At 39.6% G+C, this 21,175-nt stretch overlaps 3 protein-coding genes across 11 annotated transcripts in view; 2 read left to right on the top strand and 1 right to left on the bottom strand.

Annotated features, from left to right (window-relative positions):
• Positions 1-2,655, top strand: part of LOC112553757 — a 26,718-nt gene extending 24,063 nt beyond the window's left edge. For all 6 annotated transcript variants that reach the window (XM_025221183.1, XM_025221182.1, XM_025221185.1 and 3 more), the window contains exon 26: positions 478-2,655. In XM_025221183.1, the coding sequence (XP_025076968.1) occupies positions 478-524 (47 nt within the window). In that variant the 3' untranslated portion in view covers positions 525-2,655. The remainder of the gene's footprint in view (positions 1-477) is intronic.
• Positions 2,464-7,217, bottom strand: LOC112553759 (transmembrane protein 53-like). Of its 3 annotated transcripts, none has more exons than XM_025221186.1 (3): positions 7,084-7,217; positions 5,155-5,819; positions 2,464-4,876 (listed from the first exon to the last, which is right to left on the bottom strand). In XM_025221186.1, the coding sequence occupies exons 2-3, from the start codon at positions 5,770-5,772 to the stop codon at positions 4,532-4,534; spliced, it is 963 nt and encodes a 320-aa protein (XP_025076971.1). In that variant the 5' UTR covers positions 5,773-5,819; positions 7,084-7,217; the 3' UTR covers positions 2,464-4,531. The 3 variants fall into 3 exon arrangements, with proteins under 3 accessions (XP_025076971.1, XP_025076973.1, XP_025076972.1); XM_025221188.1 differs by having other exon boundaries at positions 5,155-5,816; positions 7,084-7,149; XM_025221187.1 differs by lacking the exon at positions 7,084-7,217 and adding an exon at positions 6,445-6,581.
• LOC112553754 lies at positions 7,060-21,175 on the top strand. Of its 2 annotated transcripts, XR_003097100.1 has the most exons (22): positions 7,060-7,196; positions 8,080-8,153; positions 8,447-8,583; positions 8,883-9,030; positions 9,575-9,708; positions 10,081-10,204; positions 10,506-10,642; positions 11,039-11,168; positions 11,351-11,496; positions 11,931-12,084; positions 12,536-12,734; positions 13,972-14,117; positions 14,563-14,790; positions 15,261-15,484; positions 15,778-16,009; positions 16,118-16,391; positions 17,164-17,423; positions 17,600-17,837; positions 18,405-18,514; positions 18,908-19,138; positions 19,485-20,042; positions 20,907-21,175. XR_003097100.1 is itself a non-coding variant. In XM_025221174.1 (21 exons), exons 2-21 carry the CDS (start codon positions 8,121-8,123, stop codon positions 19,971-19,973), a joined length of 3,774 nt encoding a protein of 1,257 aa, XP_025076959.1. In that variant the 5' UTR covers positions 7,060-7,196; positions 8,080-8,120; the 3' UTR covers positions 19,974-20,160. The 2 variants fall into 2 exon arrangements, 1 of the variants encoding a protein (XP_025076959.1); XM_025221174.1 differs by lacking the exon at positions 20,907-21,175 and having other exon boundaries at positions 19,485-20,160.

The following is a 21,175-nucleotide window of genomic DNA, read 5'->3' as shown; positions in this document are numbered from 1 at the left end:
ACCCTTGCTACATACATTTCAAAATAAAATTCATCAATTGTTCAAGACACTACTTTCACTTCCCACAGTCCTGAGTCTATGGTGTCATTCATTTTTTGACCCACCCTCATTCATTCTAGTTAAAATTTAACTTTTGTTATTCACAGATAAAGGGAGGGAAACATTTGCTTCCCTTTCTGTACTATTTTCCACAGATTTAAATGTTTTTTCATTTTTGAAAAAAAGCATACCAAAAAAACTGCCATTGATGTTGCATCTTAATTGCTTCTTATATACCAACTATATGTCTTCAATAATACTAACTATATCTCTGAAATAAAACTCATTATAGGTCTTAAATACCTACTAGTTGTATATCTTCAATATATACCTAATGTGTTAATGTCCTTGTTAATTTATTTTTAGACATAGATGACTTTACTTGAATTCATTATGTAACTGTAGAAAGTTATTTGTCTTGAATTTATTTTCTTGCAGTTGTAAGTGAAGGAAATTATCAAGAAGTGCTGCAAAAAGAGATATGAGGAGAGCTCCAACTGGTATCAACATACTACCTTGTCATCTGTGTGTGATCTAGCTTGTCATGGAAACCAAGACAGGCAAATGTTAGTAGCAAGAGTGATAACATAGCACACAGAAACTACCCCATATAAATATAAAATAAAAGAATAATTTCTGCTCAACTGTAAATTCAGTGATGCATTCAGACATTTGTGTGCCTGTGCATGCCAGTGGATGCATGTAAATGAATGAAGAGGTGAGGATGTTTATATGACACTAGCATGTGTAGATTCCCTTGGGATTTATAAACTTGATTGAGAAAGCTCAGTCCAACTTCACAAGGTGCAAATTATAGTTATAATAATAATTGTGTTTGTAAAGTGCATTTCCCCATGTGTATGGAAATTCACTGTGCTGCACATGAAAGACTACAAATGAACTGACAGTAACCATACAAAAAACATGTGACAGCAAATGGATGGTACCGTGGCAACCATGAACAAAGTGCATCGATGAGGAACTGAGAACTGAGTGGAGTAGTAAACTTGATTATGCAAGGGAGGAATTTTGGATGGATTTCAAGCGTCAAATGTAGTCACAGTTTGAAGAGAAAGGGGTAGAGAATCCAAACAGTGGGGCCTGGGAAGTAAAAGGATCATCTGTTAAATTTGTTTGGTGGCACAGAGAGGAGGGTAACACATGCAGGCATCATAATTAAAGGTGTGAACCTCTTTACATAGAAGATAACCAACCATTTCAGTTAAAGCAACATCAGTAGATGTGACTGGCAGCTAACAGGTCTTTTTGCTGGATGTTTACTGCAGGATTGGGATTTTACTTAGTTTAGACTGGAAGTTTCAGGATCTTAATCAGTTTATTTCAATGCTGTGTTTCTAGCTGGGTTGGATGTTTTAGGTAACCTTTCATTGAGCTTGTGGAGCTGATGCATTTTGATTTGTTCATGCTTGCTTCTGAAAGCAGAAAAGTAATGAAGTTTAGGATGAAAGATGCTAGCTTAATGTATCTATGTGCATTCAGTTGCATGCTTGTGGCCTAGGTTGGTATGAACAGATAAATTATGTTTATATGTGTGAATGGATCAAAGCAGTATGGTGCCTAACTTCATGTCCTTTTTTTGATACTTCAAGTTCATAAACTGAGCTTCTTTATCATGTCATTCAAGACATTTTCCTATTTACCTGCTGGCAAGGACTTCTTACTCTGTATATTTTGATAATATATATACTTTGTTTTACTGCCTTATTAAGTTTAGTGTTATGTAACGCTTGTTAAAGTGAAGGTTTTTCCAATCAGGTGCAGTCTAGTCCTTGTATCTGTTACAGCCTCGTCCTGTACTCTATTGGAAAACAAGTTGCAGGTTCATAGCACCATTCGTACATGTGAGATGCACTAGAATACTAAATGATTTTTGGTCAAATTATTAAAAGTATAATAGATATATTTAGATCCATTTATAACTATTTTACTTGTAATTTCCAGCCATTTCTGTTATGCAAGAATAATACTGCTCCTCTCTAGAATTTTATTAAGCAGTTCTATTGTCAGCAAGATTTGTCCCCTTGACACAAGCAGGTTGACACCTATAAAGTGTATTGACTAAGTATATGCAAATTTGATTAAAAAATGCCAGGATCATAATTGTGACTACAAATGATAAGCTCATCGGCAAGAAACCTGTTAATGCATGAAATCTGTATCAGTATTATTCTCAGAATGTGTGACTTGTATCTTTGAGCACTTCCTGAACATAATAACATAAGTCATTGTCATTGTATATACCGTACTGTGTACTGATACATGCTTCTTAAGACAGGTGCATCGAAGTGAGCTTAATTCAGTGAACTGTGTATGCAAGGGGGGACTGTGTGATGATTTCCTTTTTCAAGGATATTAACTTGTAAAGTCGTGCAGGATTTTTAAGATAAATAGAATTTCCCTGTATTTAATTTCTTGCAAACACGTTTTATTGGCAGATTTGTTAAGCAAAATTATGGTACATGTGTGTGTGTGTGAGAGAGAGCATATATATAAATGGATCTGTGCATGTTGGTGTACATGTATTTACATGTGCAAATTTGTCATTCTGCATGTTGCAAATGTGAAATAAAAAAGTGCATGCTGCTAAATCCATCAGAGGTTGTATCACTTAGTGCTTTGCTTTAATTCTTGTATTAATGAAAGACCAAAAAAAAACCCGATGTGGTAGTTTAAAAGTATGAATGCTGCTGTTGAGCACCTACAGACCTATATTACTGGATAAGCTTCTTGGTTTAGTCTCAGTTTCTTTCTGGTTACTCAAGATTCACCCTCTATTCTTTCACCCTCTAAGAGGTACTGAAATATTAAAATATATATCAATATATACATATTCACACACATTCCTATCTATACAATGTCTCTCACACCTACACACACATTTCTGTCTATAAAATAAGTCTCGCTAACACTCACTGGTTGGTCTATAACAGCTAATATGTTAACAAATAATTTTCTGTATCATTCATTCTTTTCTTCTTCTAGCCCTTTGAAACCCTATAAAGTATATCTGCTTTTGTAATCAAAGAAAGAATATAAACACGCGAAGGCATACACATATATATATATATCTCACAGATACACATTCTATTAATCTTTTTTTAGGTCACTGTCCTCGATAATAACAAATTGAGCTAATCTTGTGAGGGTCTTTTTATATTTTGAAGTTTATAATGAATGGAATTTATGAGCAGGGGCAGTCCAGTGGTGCAACAGTTAGTGCCTGTCACCAATATGATGAGGATTGGCTGTCCTGGGTTAAGCTCTCGTCTCTGGCAAGCTGTTCTTTCTCTGCATGTGGTATATGTTTACAGGGCTGGCTGCCTTGCCGTGATATAGTCTTAGTTGCTGGCTCAGTATAAAACACCAATCCCATCCCCCTGAGAATTTAAAAGCATTAGGATTGTGAGCATAGTAAGGCGATCAATTATTTTTACACGGGTCAGAAATTTTTTTACAGCTAAATAGATAATGAAATTCATCCCCTACATTCTTAGTGTTTTAGAGTCTACAGAACCTTTCATTTCTAGGGATCTCATTTTCCCTAATTTATTCACCAGAAAGTCGTTCAATGTCCTTAATTTTTCTATTAGAGGGAGATAATCATGAGGAGGAAGTATCTTCAAGTCCGGCGATTTGTATATTTCTGACCATACGCGCATCTCCTTGCCAAAGGTCTGTGGTAGGACCCATTAGAGACAGAACTATGTTCATGGCTGGTCCATTAAAACACTTTTTAACATGCAGGTAACTTTTACTTATTGTGAAGTAATCAGTGCCATTGGTTTCCGTTTTTGTTTTATGTGATATTTCTCATGGTCTTTCCCCATTATTTATGCATTACATGATTAGTTACGTATCTGACTTGTTAAGTCAATGGTAGAGTGTAAATTGACCATACCCCATGATGCCTCTTTGGACTCTGACTTTTATGTGCTTTTTTCATATGTGCACCTACCACAGCCCATGGCGCTTCACTTTTGCCTGAATGTGTAAATCTTGGCTGACACAATAAGAAAACTAGAAAGTATATCTTGCTGATTCAAAATAAAGCAGCTAATAAATTCTGAGCAAAGTCCCTGGAATAATATAATTGGGATTTTATCAACCAATCATTTTTCACAAGCATTGTTGCTTTGTACTGTGCAACCATATAGTGTACAGCAGAATTCTGAGCACAATCTAGAAAAATACACAGGTTTTTGGCCCTTGGAACATATTAAACCACATGTAGGTTCTCTTCCCCCTACAGAAGTGGGCACAGTATTAGAAACCAAAAGCCAGTCGCCAGGTGTGATTTGCGAATGACAGGAACTGTAATGACATAATCATGACCATGACTTATGCTGCAATAATCACAAGCTATAGGATCTGTAGTTGATGTGGGAAGACAGTAGAGAGATCACAGATATGGACTTAGAAACCTTGTGGCAAACAGCAATTTAATATGCAACAGATGCAAGTCCTCCAGCCACTAAGCTAATTGTAGCCGACTCATGAGCTTGGTCCATGCTGCTAAATACTCCTCAGGATGTTCTCTGAGGTGAGCAACATGTCTGGATTGTGGCCAAGACACACTTTCATATGGAAAATCTGGTTGCTGTGACCTCCACAATGCTAACATTGTATCCATGGTGTCAGCACAACACATCGGGTCATCCCTAGAGTAAAAAATAAGTGTTGGCACGCAAAGAGGCTCATCTTTGAAGCACTTTACCAGACGGTCATAAGTGTCCTTAGTGGTCCTGTGAGTAATTCTGTAATATAAATCCAGCGTCTTCAAAACAGCCAGTTGAAATGCTTTATTTTGGGGAAGAATCTGAAAGTGATGAAGATAATGTGCATCTCAACAAATGTTTTTAAACTTTACAGTTTAGGGTTACTTCAAAACTTGCTCATGAGCTAAGTAGACAATTTTTTTTAACTACCAAGTAAACTGTAAAGAGTTTAACTTGAATTGTCATACTGAAACCTGTTAATTATACAAACTGTCAAACAAGTGTTTAACTCGAATTGCAATATTGGCATCTGTTAATTATGCACATTGTCAAATGTTTTCAATAGATATCTCCACCAAAAGGTTTTAAAGAATCTTACCTGAGCGATTCCTTGAGACATATTATCATATGTTCCAATCACAATGCTGTCAAAAATCTGTCCTAAGACATGGTTTCGAAAATGTCCGCTCTCCTCGGGTTTTCTTGCAGCTTGCTCCAATGCAATGGTGTAGATGTAAGCACCCAGCGAGAAAGCATGAATAAAGTACTGCCTATGTGGTGCTTGGTGTTCTTTTAGGTACTCATATAGTTCAAGTGCTATTTTGTAGCCAAAGGGGGGCCACAGAAAGCTGCCTAAGTTTCCTTGCACATTCAGGACATCTAAACCAATACTGTGATACAGTGCAGAGTACTTCTGTACTGCTGTAGGCTTGGCACTGAGCCAGTTGAATATTATGACCAGAGGTGCCATTCTTTTGCCATAATTTATATCTCTCACCTTCTCTGAATAATCTATTTCATGGAGCTGCAAATGTGATGATATTAGAGTCTTTTTCACTTTTAACTGCTTTACTTTGTCACTTGTTGTGGAAAAACTTTTTCCAGAGTTGGTCTTCTCCAGTTCTGTTGCATAGAATCTTTTAACATGAGTGCGTGTGCTTACTCTTGCTATGCAGTATATCCGTGAGCCGAATCTAGCTAGGAGTGATTTACTCATGTCTGATTGTATCAAAACAATGCTCTCCTTCAATAAGACCTTTAGTGCTGCAACAGAAGTAAAAATTCATTATAAACGGTTTGTCAGATATAATTATTAAAGGGTTCCCAACATTTGGCAGTAGTTCTATCGACAGAAATATTTTCAGTCAACAATACATAGAAACTGTGTTAAACTCAGATGAGAGAAATGATACAGTTCATATGGATCTGTAATCTACACTACTTCAAAATGCAACTCTTGCGACATTGAATTAATTATTACACATCTGAACTGAATTTTTTAATTTTCTTTGTGACTGCTGTCTTCAAATTAATCTTTTAGACTTTTGCTTGTTTTGTTCCATCACTTTGAAAGCCAGTATTTCACTTGCCCTTATTTCTCCAACCAGTGCATGTACACAGCAACAAACAAAAATACTAAGGGTGGGCAGTGGAAGATAATATTCTACCTTGCGCCCCCCATCCCCTTCCCCCCCAAAAAATTACAAACAACACTTTTGCAAGCAACAAATACTAATGCGAAGATGCCTAAGCCCGCGGGTGTTCGTGAATATCTTTGTCTAAACGACACCTTAGCTTTTAATTTTCCCTTAAGGTAATACTACTTACTACAATCACCAGTTATAAGGAACATAATCTGCTGCAAATTTCAGCTTAAATTATTAGTTACCCTTGTTTAAAGCAGACCACAGAAGCTTGACAGCAGCATCTGAAGCCTGAAGTCTGTAAGTATACTTATGACTGGCAAAAATATTTTTTAGTTAATTTGTGTTTAGTTTTATGTGTTTCATAGTTTAAAGCGTTGTCAGTAGACGCATCCATCATGTGTGCTGTCAGTAGAAATGAAGATAATCATGCTCCCAGTTGCATGAGGTTATATGATAAATTCATTCAGCTGTAAACTGTCACATTCGACTGGCGAGGTCATCTCAAGACACTTGCACGAATCGATGTTGGTTGAAAACAAATTTTCGATCCAATCACCTTTGCGCGAGCGTCTGTTTAAGTGTTACTATGGAGGCCGCGAGGGCTTTGAATTCCCTTTCGGTGAGCAGCGTGATCGTGGCGACGGCCTACATACTGAATGTGTTTAGCAGTTGCCTGTGAACATACACCAAGGACCGAGAGGCTTACATACTGAATGTGTTTGGCAGTTAATGTCTCTGAGGAGTGATCGAACATATACACCGACGACCGAGCGACGCGGCGATCAGCCAACAATACACTGCGACACGGACAGCGACATTGCACCAGCAACTACAGCATTGCGAAAGTCGGTCGTATTGCCGAGCCATTCATGTTTACTTACATCTAGTCTGTTACATGCTCTGTGAGCCGAGCTGTGGGATGTGACGAGGGTGAGTGTTGCTATCGCACGTCTGCCGGTCAAAGGTCAGCGAGGCGACAGGGGCAGTGAGCAAGGTAGGTACAGATGCAGGTTTGTCTCCCATGACACGATTTACCTGACTGAATGAAATGTTCACGGGGGACCTTAATTGTACACAATGCTGCCAGGTACACAGTTTGTGTACAAACACAGTAGATGTTTGTCGTATTTATGTCAATCTTATGACCACAAGATCAGTCAAACCGATTGAATATGAGGTCGTGCAAACAGATTTTAGCACTACAATCGATTGCAGGTTATTTTTATTAATTTAATTATTTGCGCCACTACAGCTATTTTGTGGTAGCTTTGAAAAAAACAAAACAAACAAAAACATCAACAAGTAAAATGGTGATAATGCGCTAGATGACGATGATGTCGAGACTAGAAGATGGCTAAGTCAGACAGGCTGCCAGACACAAAGGCAAACGAGCAGTTATACATAACTGGTATTTTGTTGTTGTCATTTTTCAATAATAAATCACAGCCTAGCCCTCTCGCCTACGTCTTTCTATTCTCAGCAAGAAACCTGTAGACTGTGGACATGCTGCCTCTCTGACAAAATGAACGATGGCAGTCTTGCATGCTATTGCTCGCAGGTTGCTAATATGAAAAGGTTCTAAGAATAATTTTGAAGTGTTCCTGTGACGACATATTGTTAAAAAAATATCTTACTGTGAAAGAAAATGAAACTACACGGAAGAATTCTGATTTTCTGAGCAATTCAGAAAAGTTTATAATTATTAATATAGTATAGATATAGTTTTAATATAGCGTACATTAATCACAACTATATCTGTGCTCCCTATCCTTGTGGTTGATGTGCTCGACCTCAAAGCAGATGATCGATAGCTTGAGTCCTGCACTCTTACTACAAAGGTAGGCAAGGTAGTTTTGATCTTTATCTTTTTATTCCAGGTGAGCATTTACTCGGCTCTTTAGAAATCCGATAAAGCAAGATGGATTTCACTTACGAGAGAGGGACGCTTGAGGTGAGCAACATCTTCACTCACATTTCGGCGAATGTCCTGATCTTTCACAGCTTCGTCAGTCTGTCTCAATGTCTTTCTCAGCCTCTGTCAGTCTATGTACAAGAGTAAGTACAAGATGACTGAGCTGATTTGGTAAAACATGCATATGGACATGTTGATTAACAAAGATTTTCTTTGCACAGGGTAAATTTCTATTACTTGTTTGTGCACATCTGTTTTGCCGATTGTGGAACTAGGGTCAGCTTTTAAAGAAGGTTTCAGAGATTATTATTTTTTTTTTTACTGTTGTTCAGAACATCAAAGACGCCAAAGAACTTCGACGCCACCTGACAGACCTGGGAAAAGTCATCACAGACCCAACATTTCCACACTCTGAGACAGTCGGAGAGGAGACCAAATGTTTCTTGTCAGACTTGCTGTCAGCTGTCAAGTAAAGGAACACACACACACAAAGAAAGAAAGAAAGAAAGAAAACACAAACAAATCACACAAGCATGAAGTGACGGATGGATGGACAAAGAGCTAGATAGACTGATAGATATTGGCTCGCACGCAGTCTGCGCAATGCAGTTTACGTGGAACTCTTTCAGTTTGAAAATCTCTTTAGTTTATACTCAAAGAATGCTTAGGATGAATTGATATAACCGATATCTGATAGAGCTGTCAAATAATGTAAACATTTCAAGCTCAGTGGCAGTGACACACAGTGGGGCATGTTCTTGTTTCAAGCACGGCTGGTGCTCTGGAAGAGGTTTACAATGAAATACTGGACTTGGCGCTGGACTTGACAGTGAAGAAAGTCGGGTGTGATGGAACGAAACCTCATTTCGAGGCTATCGGCGATTTCTTCAACAGCATTGAGCCAAAGAATGTCAAGGTAAGACAGGTATATGTGCAAGCAGCTGTATGCATGTCTTTTACACTCCGATGCTTCTGTAACCAACCACAACAGAGTTTTAAATGAAATATTGCCTTGTAGTGGATAATCACAACTGCGTTAAAGACAATCTGGAATATTTATAAAATATCAGTACTTCTGTGTCTGGTGCTGACAATGGCGTTCCAAAACGTTTCTGGGGTCCGGGGTGAGCGAAGGAAAATTACTCCTCTCCCTTTGCCCTCAGTTAATTTTATTTACTCATTTTTAGATGATAAATTAAAGGTCTTCAGATAATAAAGCTAATGATTATTGTTAAGTTTTAAAGATACTGAGATCAAAATAGTTATTGTGAAACTGAAATACTTCATAATAATCACGTTACAAAACAGAAAAATATAATTACATAATCACTTGACCGTAAGGGTGAATGAGACTCAGGTAAACAAACTAATAAGGGGAATATGATTGTAGTACAGGTATGAAAGAATAGCAAACTGGTGTGTGGGAATGCGTGTTAATTAGTTGTGTGCTGAATTGTAAGGGAAAAGGAAAGCTGTTCGAAGGTTTGATCACGAAGTTCATTCACCTACTGGATCACGTGAAGGATGAGACGTACCTGACACTGACGTTTGCAAAGCCAGTGATGGAAGAGTGCCTCAGTCCAGCCATGGGCAAGTAAGTCATCTGAGTTGCCTCACCTGCTTATTTACACTACACTTGACACCTTAATGGTACTGTTTCTAATAAATTAAACACCTTTATTATTATGCATCCAGAAATGGAAAAATGAAGTCTCTCCCCACCTCCTATCTCCCTGTCAATTCAAGTCCTTAATTTTGTTTCGGTTACTTTATGTAACGGTTGCTATGTCACCTGATTACAGAAGTAAAAGTCCGCGAGATAACTCTGATCTTGTTTTGTTTGTAAAGTATTTTTGTAAAATTTGTGGGTACGCCTTTAAATTTGCAAAAAAGTCGTTTTTTTAATCTTATCTTTGTCATCCATGTTTTGGACTTGACATGATATACTCGGTTAATGTCGTTGTAGATCGAAAGAACACGTGGAGCTGTGGATTGCCATGGTCAAGTCGCTCCTTAAACACCACACCTCCCAGTGCCTAGAGGCCGCGTACTATGCTTTGCGAGAGAAAGAAAATCTTCTGAAATGGAAGGTACTTACATTAAAAGTCCCACTGTCAACAAGACATGTCAGGTGTTGTAGAGCAATAAAATGATATTGTAAAAAAATTATCCTAATTAAAAAAATAATCAGAAAATTATCAGTGAACAGTATAGATGTTTCACCATACTTCTAATAATGAATACCATCAAGCATCTTTCAGCTAATAGTATTTTCTGTAATTTAACCACTTGAAACCCATCTCCATATCCCGTGTTTACATCATTAAACCCACAGCAGTTCTTCATGAAAAATACTGTGCTGTCTGCACAAAACAAGATTTGTGATTGCAGCAATATTCATCGCACGTGAAGGAGCTGTTCCAGCTGCTGTCTAACTTCACATTACCCGACTGGTTAACAGATACGGAAAGAGAGGAGTGTTACGAATACCACAACAACACGGTGGAACATCTGCTCCAGGGCTTCGAGTAAGTATAGTGTTACCACCACCACCACCACCACCAGCTGTCATGTAGACTTCTCCTCTGACATGTTCTAGACATCTTTTGTCTAGTCATCTACATCCAGGAAAATATACCCCAAAAAGCTAGTATACCCAAAGATTAACATGAGCTATTTACATTTAATTACAGCCACATGAACACAGAACGATATCACCAGCTTCTGTTTTCACTTTTGTGTTTCTCTGTCGGATGGTCTGTGTTTTTGTCACTCGTATGTGCGAGGGTGTGCAATAAGTAGATGGGTTTTTTAAAATACATATATATCGAAGAGAGACGAAGAAATGGCACTGACGTCGACAGACTTTTGTGGGAACAGGTTGTGGGTTGGGAAGATTCTTTCAAGTTCGACTTGTTTCCCAGAACTGCGAAACTGGTCGGGGAAATCACAGGCGACATGGTTCACCGCGCTCTCGACATCATGGAGTCTCGCAATCCTGAGCTGTTTGCAGCGGGCAAAGAGATCGCCAACAAAATATCTTTCAACATTAAAGTAAGTGGAAAATTAATATATTGATTTTACGAAAATAAGAAGTTTTTACAAAGTTTAATTCTCAGATTTCATATAAAATCTGAGTGTCAAGCAAATAAATGTATGTACGTATGGATGGATGGGTGGATTATGCATATATGGATGGGTGGATTAAGTATGCAGATATGTATGTATTTTGCCAGAAAGATAAGGCCTTAATCATGGAGACGGTGAGGCGGATAACCGCGGCTCTAGCAGACGATTCCTACGGCTGGAATGGCGAAGGAGACTACTGGAAACTCAACGGTTTGACGATAGACCTCTTTGCCAAAGCCATGGATTGTGTTAAGTACGATACTTTATGCATCGAGACGAAAATACAGAAATTAATGTTTTATGCTTTCCTTCATTGTTACTGTAAGCCATCTGATATCGTGGGACAACCATCATCGTTGTCGTCATTATATTCAGCAAAGACAAAATAGAAGAAAAAAAAAAACACACAGAACGAACGAATGAAACGAACTAAACATAAAGGAGATTTACTTTGCTTGATATAATATTTCCAGTTATAAGTGTATAATACATGTATATGTTCAAATTGGAGTTCCTCATCAATCAAGCGTATGTTTGGCAGTGTTGCTATGCTAGCTTCCATCATATAACAGCTTTCGGAAGGAGTGCGGCACAACTTTTATATTGCTTAGGGTACGCATGCAAGCAGACATACACACTCATACACACTTTCACTAGCACCTTTATCTTGGACTTGTTCGTTTTCAGAGACGGGAGAGCATTCACGTGGGAAGAGTATGATGAGCTCATAGCACTGGTGAAGTTTTGCCAGGAAGCGGACCCAATCCACCCGGAGACTGGAAGTGCCGGCAGTGTGACTTATATCCTGCTCTGCCAAGCTGGGTTCAAAGTTATAGCCTGGGTAAGCTATAATATGGACTAGTTACACTATGGATGAGTTACAGGCTAGGTGTTGCAGGGTTTTGTCATTGGAAACCAGATCCAGAAGCAGACTCTGGAGGTGGGCTGATATTTTTTAGGTCCACAGTCCATAGACTTGCTAGGCTGCATAGTAATCGAGGGGAGATAAAGAAAATCCGGGGGGGGGACGAATATGCCCCTGCTTTTCATATTTACATCTCATGTGGACTAAGTTAGAGATCACTTAATGTGGACCTCGCTTTTTTTACTTGTGTATGTCTTTAATGCATGCACTCGAGGTGACAGGAGGGTATTTATAATCCAGACCTCAGTGGGCTTGCAGGAAATTATATTGTACACAGGAAATAAGTAGTGCGTGGGCAGGGTGTGTTATAGTGTTATACGATAAAATAGTTGTTCTGAAGTTTTTGAAGTGTGGCTCGACCTTACAGCTGAAGACGATGAACGAAATCCAGCGAGCGGCGCCCCTGGTGCCCGGAGTCCTGGACATGCTCACATCCTATGATGACAATGTCAGAAGCATTGCCAGTGCCATGATGACCATCATCAGCTTATCTGGCGACCTCTTCGCACCCTACATCGACAGGGTGATCAAGATGTTCCTGGACACGGAGGACAGCAGTCTCCTCAGTATGAACACTTTAACTTTTAATTACTAATAAAATAAGTAAAAATTCTTTTAATAATACTGATGATCAGATTTTTAGTAGTCGCTAACATTTTTATATTTCACGTTACATGCATTAAATAAAATCATTAAACAAAAAATCCATGTTTAGTGCATATCAAATAAAAGTGTTAAAAAATTTTTTAACTGATTTTATTTTATAGTTTTTAGTTTTTATTTGATCACGGCTCTCTTTCAGTCACAAAAGCTTCGCGACTTCAGTCTCCGACGATTTAATTTCTCCTGATGCTTTTGTCCCTTCTTTGTTAGGCATCTTTTTTATTTCCGTTGTGATTCCATCCATCTGTGTTCTCACTTACAAGGAAATGATGTAATATTGCATTTTAGTGAGATAAAGGGTCGAGGGTCGTCGCAACGTGACGGTTGCTAATTTATTATCCGTTTGACTGACTGACCGACTGACTGACGCATTCTATGGATACACGCTGTCAAATTCTCGACACCTGGGTGAACATTACGTGAAAATCACGGGCACACAAAAAGGATGAGAAAAACTTTCTGCACAATACTTTTGCGCCCGTATATTTCCTAAGCTGACCAGCACAGTTGACACGCACGGTTCTCTACAGGGTTATGTTTACAACCTCTCTAAAGGGTTATATCTTTCGGTTTTTTTTTTTTTTTTTTTTTTTGTTTTTAATGCAATCATCTCAGGGAAGGAACTGTTGCATTGTTTGAATTTTATCTACATTTTTTTCGTTTTACTTTGTGATTTTATTCCCTTCTTAAAGGCCGAACTAGGGGAGAGAACCTATAATTTACTAGTCCTAGAGCAACAGTAACTAGTCTCCCCTAATTATGCTCATGTTCTTACACAAGATTAATTAAAAAAAATAGTTTACTACTTGTGGGCTGCTAGAAATGATTTAACATTGAATTGGCTAAGGGAATGAGTAATTCAGAAGCTGCTGAAAAAATATCACAAAACTCGAAAGAATAAAGTATCGGAACTTATTGTATGAGATGTGACGAATACTCTTTATAGATATTCAGACCTATATATAGTGTTTTCGCTGTGATTAAGGCTTCTTACTTACTCTTTCCACCTCTTGCCCATGAGCTCACTCGTAATCTTGTGAAGAAGAAAGTTCTGGTGATGAATGACAGCGAGGTCTTCGCATTGCGAGTTACACAGACAGTCTCAGTTCTTTGAATATTCTCGTTCTTGAACCATTGCAGCTAGCGTTCTGTACAGTTACGAATACAACCCCCAGCCGCTGGCCGAACATTTTCAGGCTCTGTTCAACTACCTGGACAGCGGAGACAGCTCTGTACGGAGCAACATGCTGCAGCTTATACAGAAAGTAGCTAAACACCAACCAGATGTAAGTTTTCATTCTTAAAAAGGTTTTTCTTCAGAGAAGAACAAAAATAGGAAGAGAACAGCAATGACAACGAAGACGACGACAACAACAATACATTTAGTTTCACGGGGACTTGACCTTTTACCGCAACATTAACAACAACATTAACAATACCTTGCCGACTGGCTGGTTGGGAGGTTAAATCTTGATTTATCAGTCCGTCTTTGTCTGTCTGTTTGGCTGGCTAACTGGCTGTGTATGTGTACATGCGAGAGAGAGAGAGCTAGACAGAGACAGAGAAAGGAAATAATGCGACTGATCAACCTCTCTCCCCATTAGCGATACAAAGAACGACAAACTTTGGTAGCAAAGAATAAGAATTTTTATTTTTCTTGCGAATAGTAATGGGGAAATATTAAATTATACAAATAGTAATGGGGAATATTTCTCTGCCCCTGTGTCACAGCTGTTTACGAAGGATAACATGGTGGCTCTGATGAAAGAAGCCAGGGAGGACGCAGGGAACCAGATACAGCTGCTGATGACAATGGAAGAGATCACAAAGAAACGGTCGGACAAGATCACGCCTCACCTGAACGAGCTGATGAACCTTAGCCTCTGGCAACCTTTGTCCCTGTCCTTTATAAATCGGATACTTCAGTTCTACGCCCTGAAGCTGGAAGGGAATAACGAAGTACTAGCACCAACAAACTGTAGTATAGCATCTTGCTTTCTTGTCCTAAGAAATATTCAGGACCTTCAGCTTATGCTCCAGTTTTATCAGCTCAGTGTCCATTCTTCAAAACTTTAAACGTCAAACAAACAAACAAACAAACAAACAAACAAACAAACAAACAAACAAACAAACAAACAAACAAACAAACAAACAAACAAACAACATTGACTTCGAATAATCTAAGCCTGTCTTGGACTGCATATGGTTATCAGTAACTTAAGCATTTTCATTAACAGAAAGTGAAATGAATCCAAAGAGGCAGAATGCAGCTAACGAGAATTTATTATTAAAAGAACTATCTGTTCATAAAGCTTGCGTTGAAACACCGTTAGGTTTTACAATCTTGATCAGTTGGTGGATGTTTAATCTGATTAATTGTTACAGGACACAATAATTTGGAATGTTAAAAATTTCGATTTTTTTCTTAGGCAGGCATCCCAGAAATAATGAATTGCATGATAAAACAAGTCGAGACCTATGATGACAAGACGGCAACCCTGGCTGCACTCAATGCCATGAGGCTGATTGGCTACAAACACCGTGCCGCCATTGAAAAGCATCGTTCGAGGATAGAGAAGATTAAAGAGGAAACGAAAGACGGAGACTACAGAATTTTGTGTGGTCAGATCCTCGACATGCTGGACGGAAGAAGGTATGGCCAAGGAGCTTTGTGCATTGTTCGTGTCCCTTGAGTTGACCTCGAGAACCCCAGTTTCCGCTACCTATGTACATGAGCAATGAGTCAGTTTACATACTTTATTTTTCAAATCACAAAGTTTTAAAAACCTTAAGGAAAATAGTTCATACTGAAAATAAGAAATTTGAAGAAAACAAAATTTAACGAGACGTAAGTATTGTTTTAAAATTGAACTTGGAAGGTCTATTATATTCTATTATAATGTATCTAGTCACAGAATCCAAGATTTTCTCTGTTCTTTGTCTTAGTGTGGATAAGATCGTCGACGATTTGAAAGCTCTTCAAGTGGAAGTCGCTGACATTGACATTCGCGTTAACGACAACGAGAAAGTAGTAACTGAGGTCAAGGACACGGTGAAACGTCAAGGGCAGGACATTGACATCGTCAAGAAGGACGTAGCAGGTCAAGGACAGCGCCTTGATCAGGTGGAGGAGACTGTTGAGGACACGGTTATCAAAGTGGAGGAGATCGATGGCAAGGTATGTGACGGACTTACATCCGTAGCACGCGTCACACTCTGTCGGTGATTGAGAACTGCTGCACACCTTTCTATTTTGTCGTTAAAATCGAGTATTTCCCTTTTTCAGACGTTAAGCCACGCCCCGTTCTGGTCACGTGACGTGGCGAAACTCCTCAACCCTGAAGCAGAACACGACTGGCGCCTTCTGTCCAGTCGCCTTGGTTACAGCAACGACGACATACGGAGCTGGGCCCAGCAGCACGACCCGTGCATGGCGATGCTCAACGAGTGGTACGCCACTCACAAGACAAGGGAGGCCACTTTCGCGGTGCTGACGGCCCTTCAAGCCATGAGCCGATTAGATGCTGCTGTGATCGTAGAAAATGCCATGAAGAATGCAGGTTAGTAAAAGATGTTTTATAATTATATATATATTTATAATACAGTTTGTAAATATCCACAAGGTTTAATTTTTTTTAATTAAAAGGGTAAAAATTGTTCCCTGACCCTACGGTCGGAGGGTTGTCAAATCCTCACCTTTTATGTCTGCCAGCTTTGTGAGGGCAGTGACACCCGGGTCACATGGGTATCCAACCAGAAGTGTGCGCACCTTTAGGTTTGGAGGCCGTTGGTCTGATCATTCGGCTACCCACTGTCCCTAATTTATTCTATTGAGACCCTTCCCATAAGTACTAGGGCAAGGTAAAAAAAAAAAAAAAAGATTGAGACAACATGTTGTCCGCATTTGTTTCCAACACCTCGAAAATTATCCCCCATCTCAATTTAGCAAAAGGAGATCATTCTCCCTTGCCACCCCTACCCCCAACCAGCATCCGCAGAAGAGAGAAGAGAGGGAGTTTTTGTTGGTGCTTTTTCTGTTCTAGACTACTGTTGATATTTGTGAACTATGACGACTGTAGATAAAGCAAAGAGGATATCAGTTCGGATAAACAGGTAGCTACACCCACGTGTGGAGATTATCCAGAAAACAGCTGCACATAGCAACAACTGTTGTCATCACATCTATTTCAGAATTACAAATAATGGACAGGATTGATTTACCTATTCTGTTTCAGGTTTCAGAGGAACGGTTTTTACCGCTTGTAAATGTGCTTTCGACATTTTCCGCGGACAGTGTTTAACCAGACTCACCTGTGGTTGTTTTTTTTCCAGAAGCTGTGGTGGAAGACGAGGAGTTTGAATACACCAAGCCCCCTGACATCTTCCTCAGCTACCAGTGGGGCCACCAGAGCGAGGTGCGACTGCTACGCCAACATCTGGAGATGGCTGGCTACAGCTGCTGGATGGACGTGGGTCAGATGGGTGGGGGCGACAAGCTGTTCGAGAAAATCGACTCCGGGATCCGCGGCGCCAAGGTGGTCATCAGTTGTGTGACAGAGAAGTACGCCAAGTCGCCCAACTGTAACAGAGAGGTCAGAATCCTTCTAAAGACAGTAAGATGAGTGGGTGAAAGAAACATCCCTGCAAGAAACTTATCGCAACTCTTCGAACAGTAGTTTTGTGTCTATCTGGATGTCTCTGACGATAATTTCCTGAAACTGCCGGTAAAATGTTAGCAGAATTTTATTCATGGTTTTAACACCTTCAGGTGAACCTGTCCGTCAGTTTGGGCAAACCTATCATCCCTTTGCTGATGGAGAAAACAACATGGCCGCCACCTGGTTCCATGGGCCCCATCTTCAGCGAATACCTGTTCGTCCGCTTTTTCCAGCGAGACAAGGAGCAGACAACTGACCAGCGGTACTGGCCCTTGGATAAATTCCAGGAGCTGCTCATGCAGTTGTCCATGAACGGAGTCACTCCGGACGAAGCTGCAGTGCAGCCAGGTGAGCCTCGAAACTTTCTTGCAGGTTCTTTAGTGCAACTCGTATACAATCTCAAAAGAACATATATGTGCAGTATGGGAACAGTTTGTTTCACCAAATCTCTCTTTAAATTAAAACTGTTCTGCGCTTCCGTTCTCTTGACGGACCCATTCTGCTATTTATTAATTTTTTGTGAATTTTTCTTCTTTTCTGTGATTTATTAGAATTCTATACGAAAATATTTTATTAGTTAGATGTGTATCAATTTATGGGAACGGAAACTCAAACAATCTCATTTAAAAATTAACCTACCAGCCATTTGATACATTTATGGTTAAATAAAATCGTTGAGAAATAAAGACAATAAAGTTGAAAAGAATGCATTGCATGATCATGTTATATGGTTATTTTTATATTTCTTGTTATGTGGTTTGTTGGATATTTATTGTTGTATGGGTTGTTTGGTAGTCTTTGTTATGTGCGTTGTTTGACATTTCTTATTTGTTTGCTCAAAACTGCATTTTCTTTCAACTTTAGAAGCAGTTTCTTTTCGCTAATATAAATGCTTACCTGATGTTAACATTGCAGAGTACAAAAACTGGTGGATTCCAAAGATCGAGGAGGTTACGGTGGACAAAAACCGATCTAAAAAAGGCGAAACTCAATCTGCGCCAGTCGCCGCTGCAACTTCCGATAAGGTTGGTGTTTGGTCAGAATGCTTAGAGCCCTGGAATCCAAAACTAGAGGCGCACCGGTTCCATACCCATGTGGCGCAGCATCCTTCTCCTAGTCTACTCAGTTCGATTCCTTAGAGAGTAAGCTAAAAGTATATCAATGAGAGGAGATGGTATCCTTAGAAAATGATGGCTCCCAGAAAAGTCAGGCATCTAAAGCTTCACTCAAAGTATCCTAAATATATAATTAGGAGAGAACTTTTTAGGTATAATTAACATCATGATCATTCGTCTTGTCTTGACTTGAATGATTTAGCTTTTGGATAAAACATAAAAAATAATGGACTCGGTTCGAAAAGCTGTCACGGATCACTCAAAACCTTTCATCATCATTTTGTTTTCTTCCTTCGGCCTCAGGTATCGGCCTCGCCAGACGTCTTCATCTCTTACCAGTGGGGTAGACAACCACAGATCGTGAAGCTGTATCGATCATTAACTGCCCTTGGCTACACGTGCTGGCTGGACATAATGCAGATGGGGGGAGGCGACTCGTTATACGACAAGATTGACCGCGGGCTGCGAGGTTGTCGCGTGGTGTTGTCGTGCGTCACCCCCAAGTACGCCTTGTCCGCCAACTGCAGGCGGGAGGTGAGCAGTGGTGCCAACAGCATTCCAACGTCAGGCAGGCAGACAAACAAACAAACAAACAAACAAACAAACAAACAAACAAACAAACAAACAAACAAACAAACAAACAAAAAGGGGCGTTGAATACACTTGCAGATCTGCAAAGTGTAAACAGTTTCCGACCTTATTTAAGTTAAAAGGCGAAGTACATAAACAAAGTAGACAAGCAACAATATTTTTTAACAGTATTTTGTTTTGTACAAGGATTTTTTGACACATCAAAGATAGCAACATATTGTTGTACATGTTTACCCTTTTCTCTCCACATTGGTTCTCTACAAATACTCTTTTCGTTTCTTCCTGTCAGGTGAGTTTAGCTGATGCGCTTCACAAGCCAATTGTTCCTCTGTTGCTGGAGACTACTTCTTGGCCTCCCCCGGGACCGATGGGACCGATACTTACTCAGTTGTTGTACATAGACTGCACGGGTGACCCCAGCCTCCAGGAGAAGTGGCAAGGGTCAAAGTTTGACGAGATCGTGGCCAAGATTGACCAGCACATCAACCCCTTGACAACCAGCGTGGTACAGTCGCAAGTAAACCCACAGGTCAAAGACCCTCGTCCTAAAGATGCAACAGCAGCACCACCAGATCGTGAGGGGGTGAAGGGGAAAGGTGAAAACCAATCTCAAGACCATTTCGGGAAAAATGATAACAATAATGTTGCGAGAACTGTCTCAGAGACTTCATTGTCAAGCAAGAACGGGCACGAAGGACACAATGAATCTTACAATCGCGGGGCCATGCCCAGAATGGCGCAGGTGAAGACTACTTCAGGATGCTGTGTGATTTCGTAGACCGGAAGGTTGCGTGGACCATTCAGGAGGAAAAGAAAAAAGTTCTGTAGGGATCCCGATAAGTCATAATACAGTGATACCTCGGTTCTCGAACATAATTCGTTCCGGGAGGACGGTCGAGAACCAAATTGTTCGAGAACCGAAGCAATGAAACCCATAGGAAATAATGGAAACTGGATTAATTCGTTCCAAGCCCCAGAAAATGCCTATTTACTGGCCTAATTTGTATATAATATGTAGAAAAACATGAGTCTCAACAAGAAATAAGAAATAAAAGTGTATTTATTAAAACAAAAGCAAAATAAAATGTACTGTACAGTACAGTAAATTGTGTTTCATTTACTGTACCTGTACCAAACTTTATGGCAGGAGGGAATGAATGTGGAGGGAGGAGGGAAGGGGGATGGTTATTGTTTTGAGTCCTCTTCAATAAAAACAGAGGGTAACTGCTCTTCTGGTGTTTCTGTTCTCTGTATCTTTTGCTGAGGAGAATCAGAATCTTGCTCTGCAGTTGCTGGTCTGATTTCTTTACGGAAGAATTTGTCAGTTGTTTGCTGTTTTTTTCTCCTTTGCAAAATTTTGCGGAAAGTGGACATAACATTGTCATTAAAAATGTTAACTGCTCTATTTGCTACCACTTTATCAGGGTGATGTTGTTCAACAAAATTTGCGATTTCTGCCCATTTTGCACACATTTCATGACTCTCTCCACAAAAACGTGACTCTCTCTCTCTCTCTGCACTCACACTGATGACGCAAGCAAGGCGCGCTGGGCAGAATGAACGCCATTCGGCTAAACTCGGCTCATCTCGGACGTTCGGATGTTCGAGTTCCAAATATTTGTTCGGATTCCAAGACAAAATTTTCTCGAATTTCCTGGTCGAATACCGATTTGGTCGAAAGTCAAGGCGTTCGAGAACCGAGGTATCACTGTACTTGACTGTGAATGTGGTAACAGGTTCCTGTAAAATAGTGGACAACAGCCATTGCCTTTCAACTTTACCTGTTGGTGTTTCACAAAAGTGTTACTTTATTTTTGAACGAAATTTGCCTTAACATTAAAAACAGCAACAACAATAACGACAGAATTTAACACGACTCTAATCGAGAATAATAATAATTATGGAATTAGATGTTTCTTAATGTGGACACAACATAAAATTTTGCGTAGAGTGTAAGTTTTTTGTAGCTCATCTGGAGAA

The sequence above is a fragment of the Pomacea canaliculata genome, linkage group LG13 (assembly GCF_003073045.1).
Source record: "Pomacea canaliculata isolate SZHN2017 linkage group LG13, ASM307304v1, whole genome shotgun sequence".
Lineage (NCBI taxonomy): Eukaryota > Metazoa > Mollusca > Gastropoda > Architaenioglossa > Ampullariidae > Pomacea > Pomacea canaliculata.
Note: the sequence above shows the minus strand (reverse complement) of the source record. Positions and strands in the feature narration are given on the sequence as shown.

Excerpts from the sequence above, each read along its gene's own strand:
- LOC112553759 (XM_025221186.1), bottom strand. The coding sequence starts at position 5,772 with ATGAGTAAATCACTCCTAGCTAGATTCGGCTCACGGATATACTGCATA. Across the intron at positions 4,877-5,154 it reads TGTCTCAAGGAATCGCTCAG|ATTCTTCCCCAAAATAAAGC; the intron begins GTAAGATTCTTT and ends CATCACTTTCAG.
- LOC112553754 (XM_025221174.1), top strand. The coding sequence starts at position 8,121 with ATGGATTTCACTTACGAGAGAGGGACGCTTGAG. Across the intron at positions 8,154-8,446 it reads ACGAGAGAGGGACGCTTGAG|AACATCAAAGACGCCAAAGA; the intron begins GTGAGCAACATC and ends ACTGTTGTTCAG. Across the intron at positions 9,031-9,574 it reads TTGAGCCAAAGAATGTCAAG|GGAAAAGGAAAGCTGTTCGA; the intron begins GTAAGACAGGTA and ends CTGAATTGTAAG.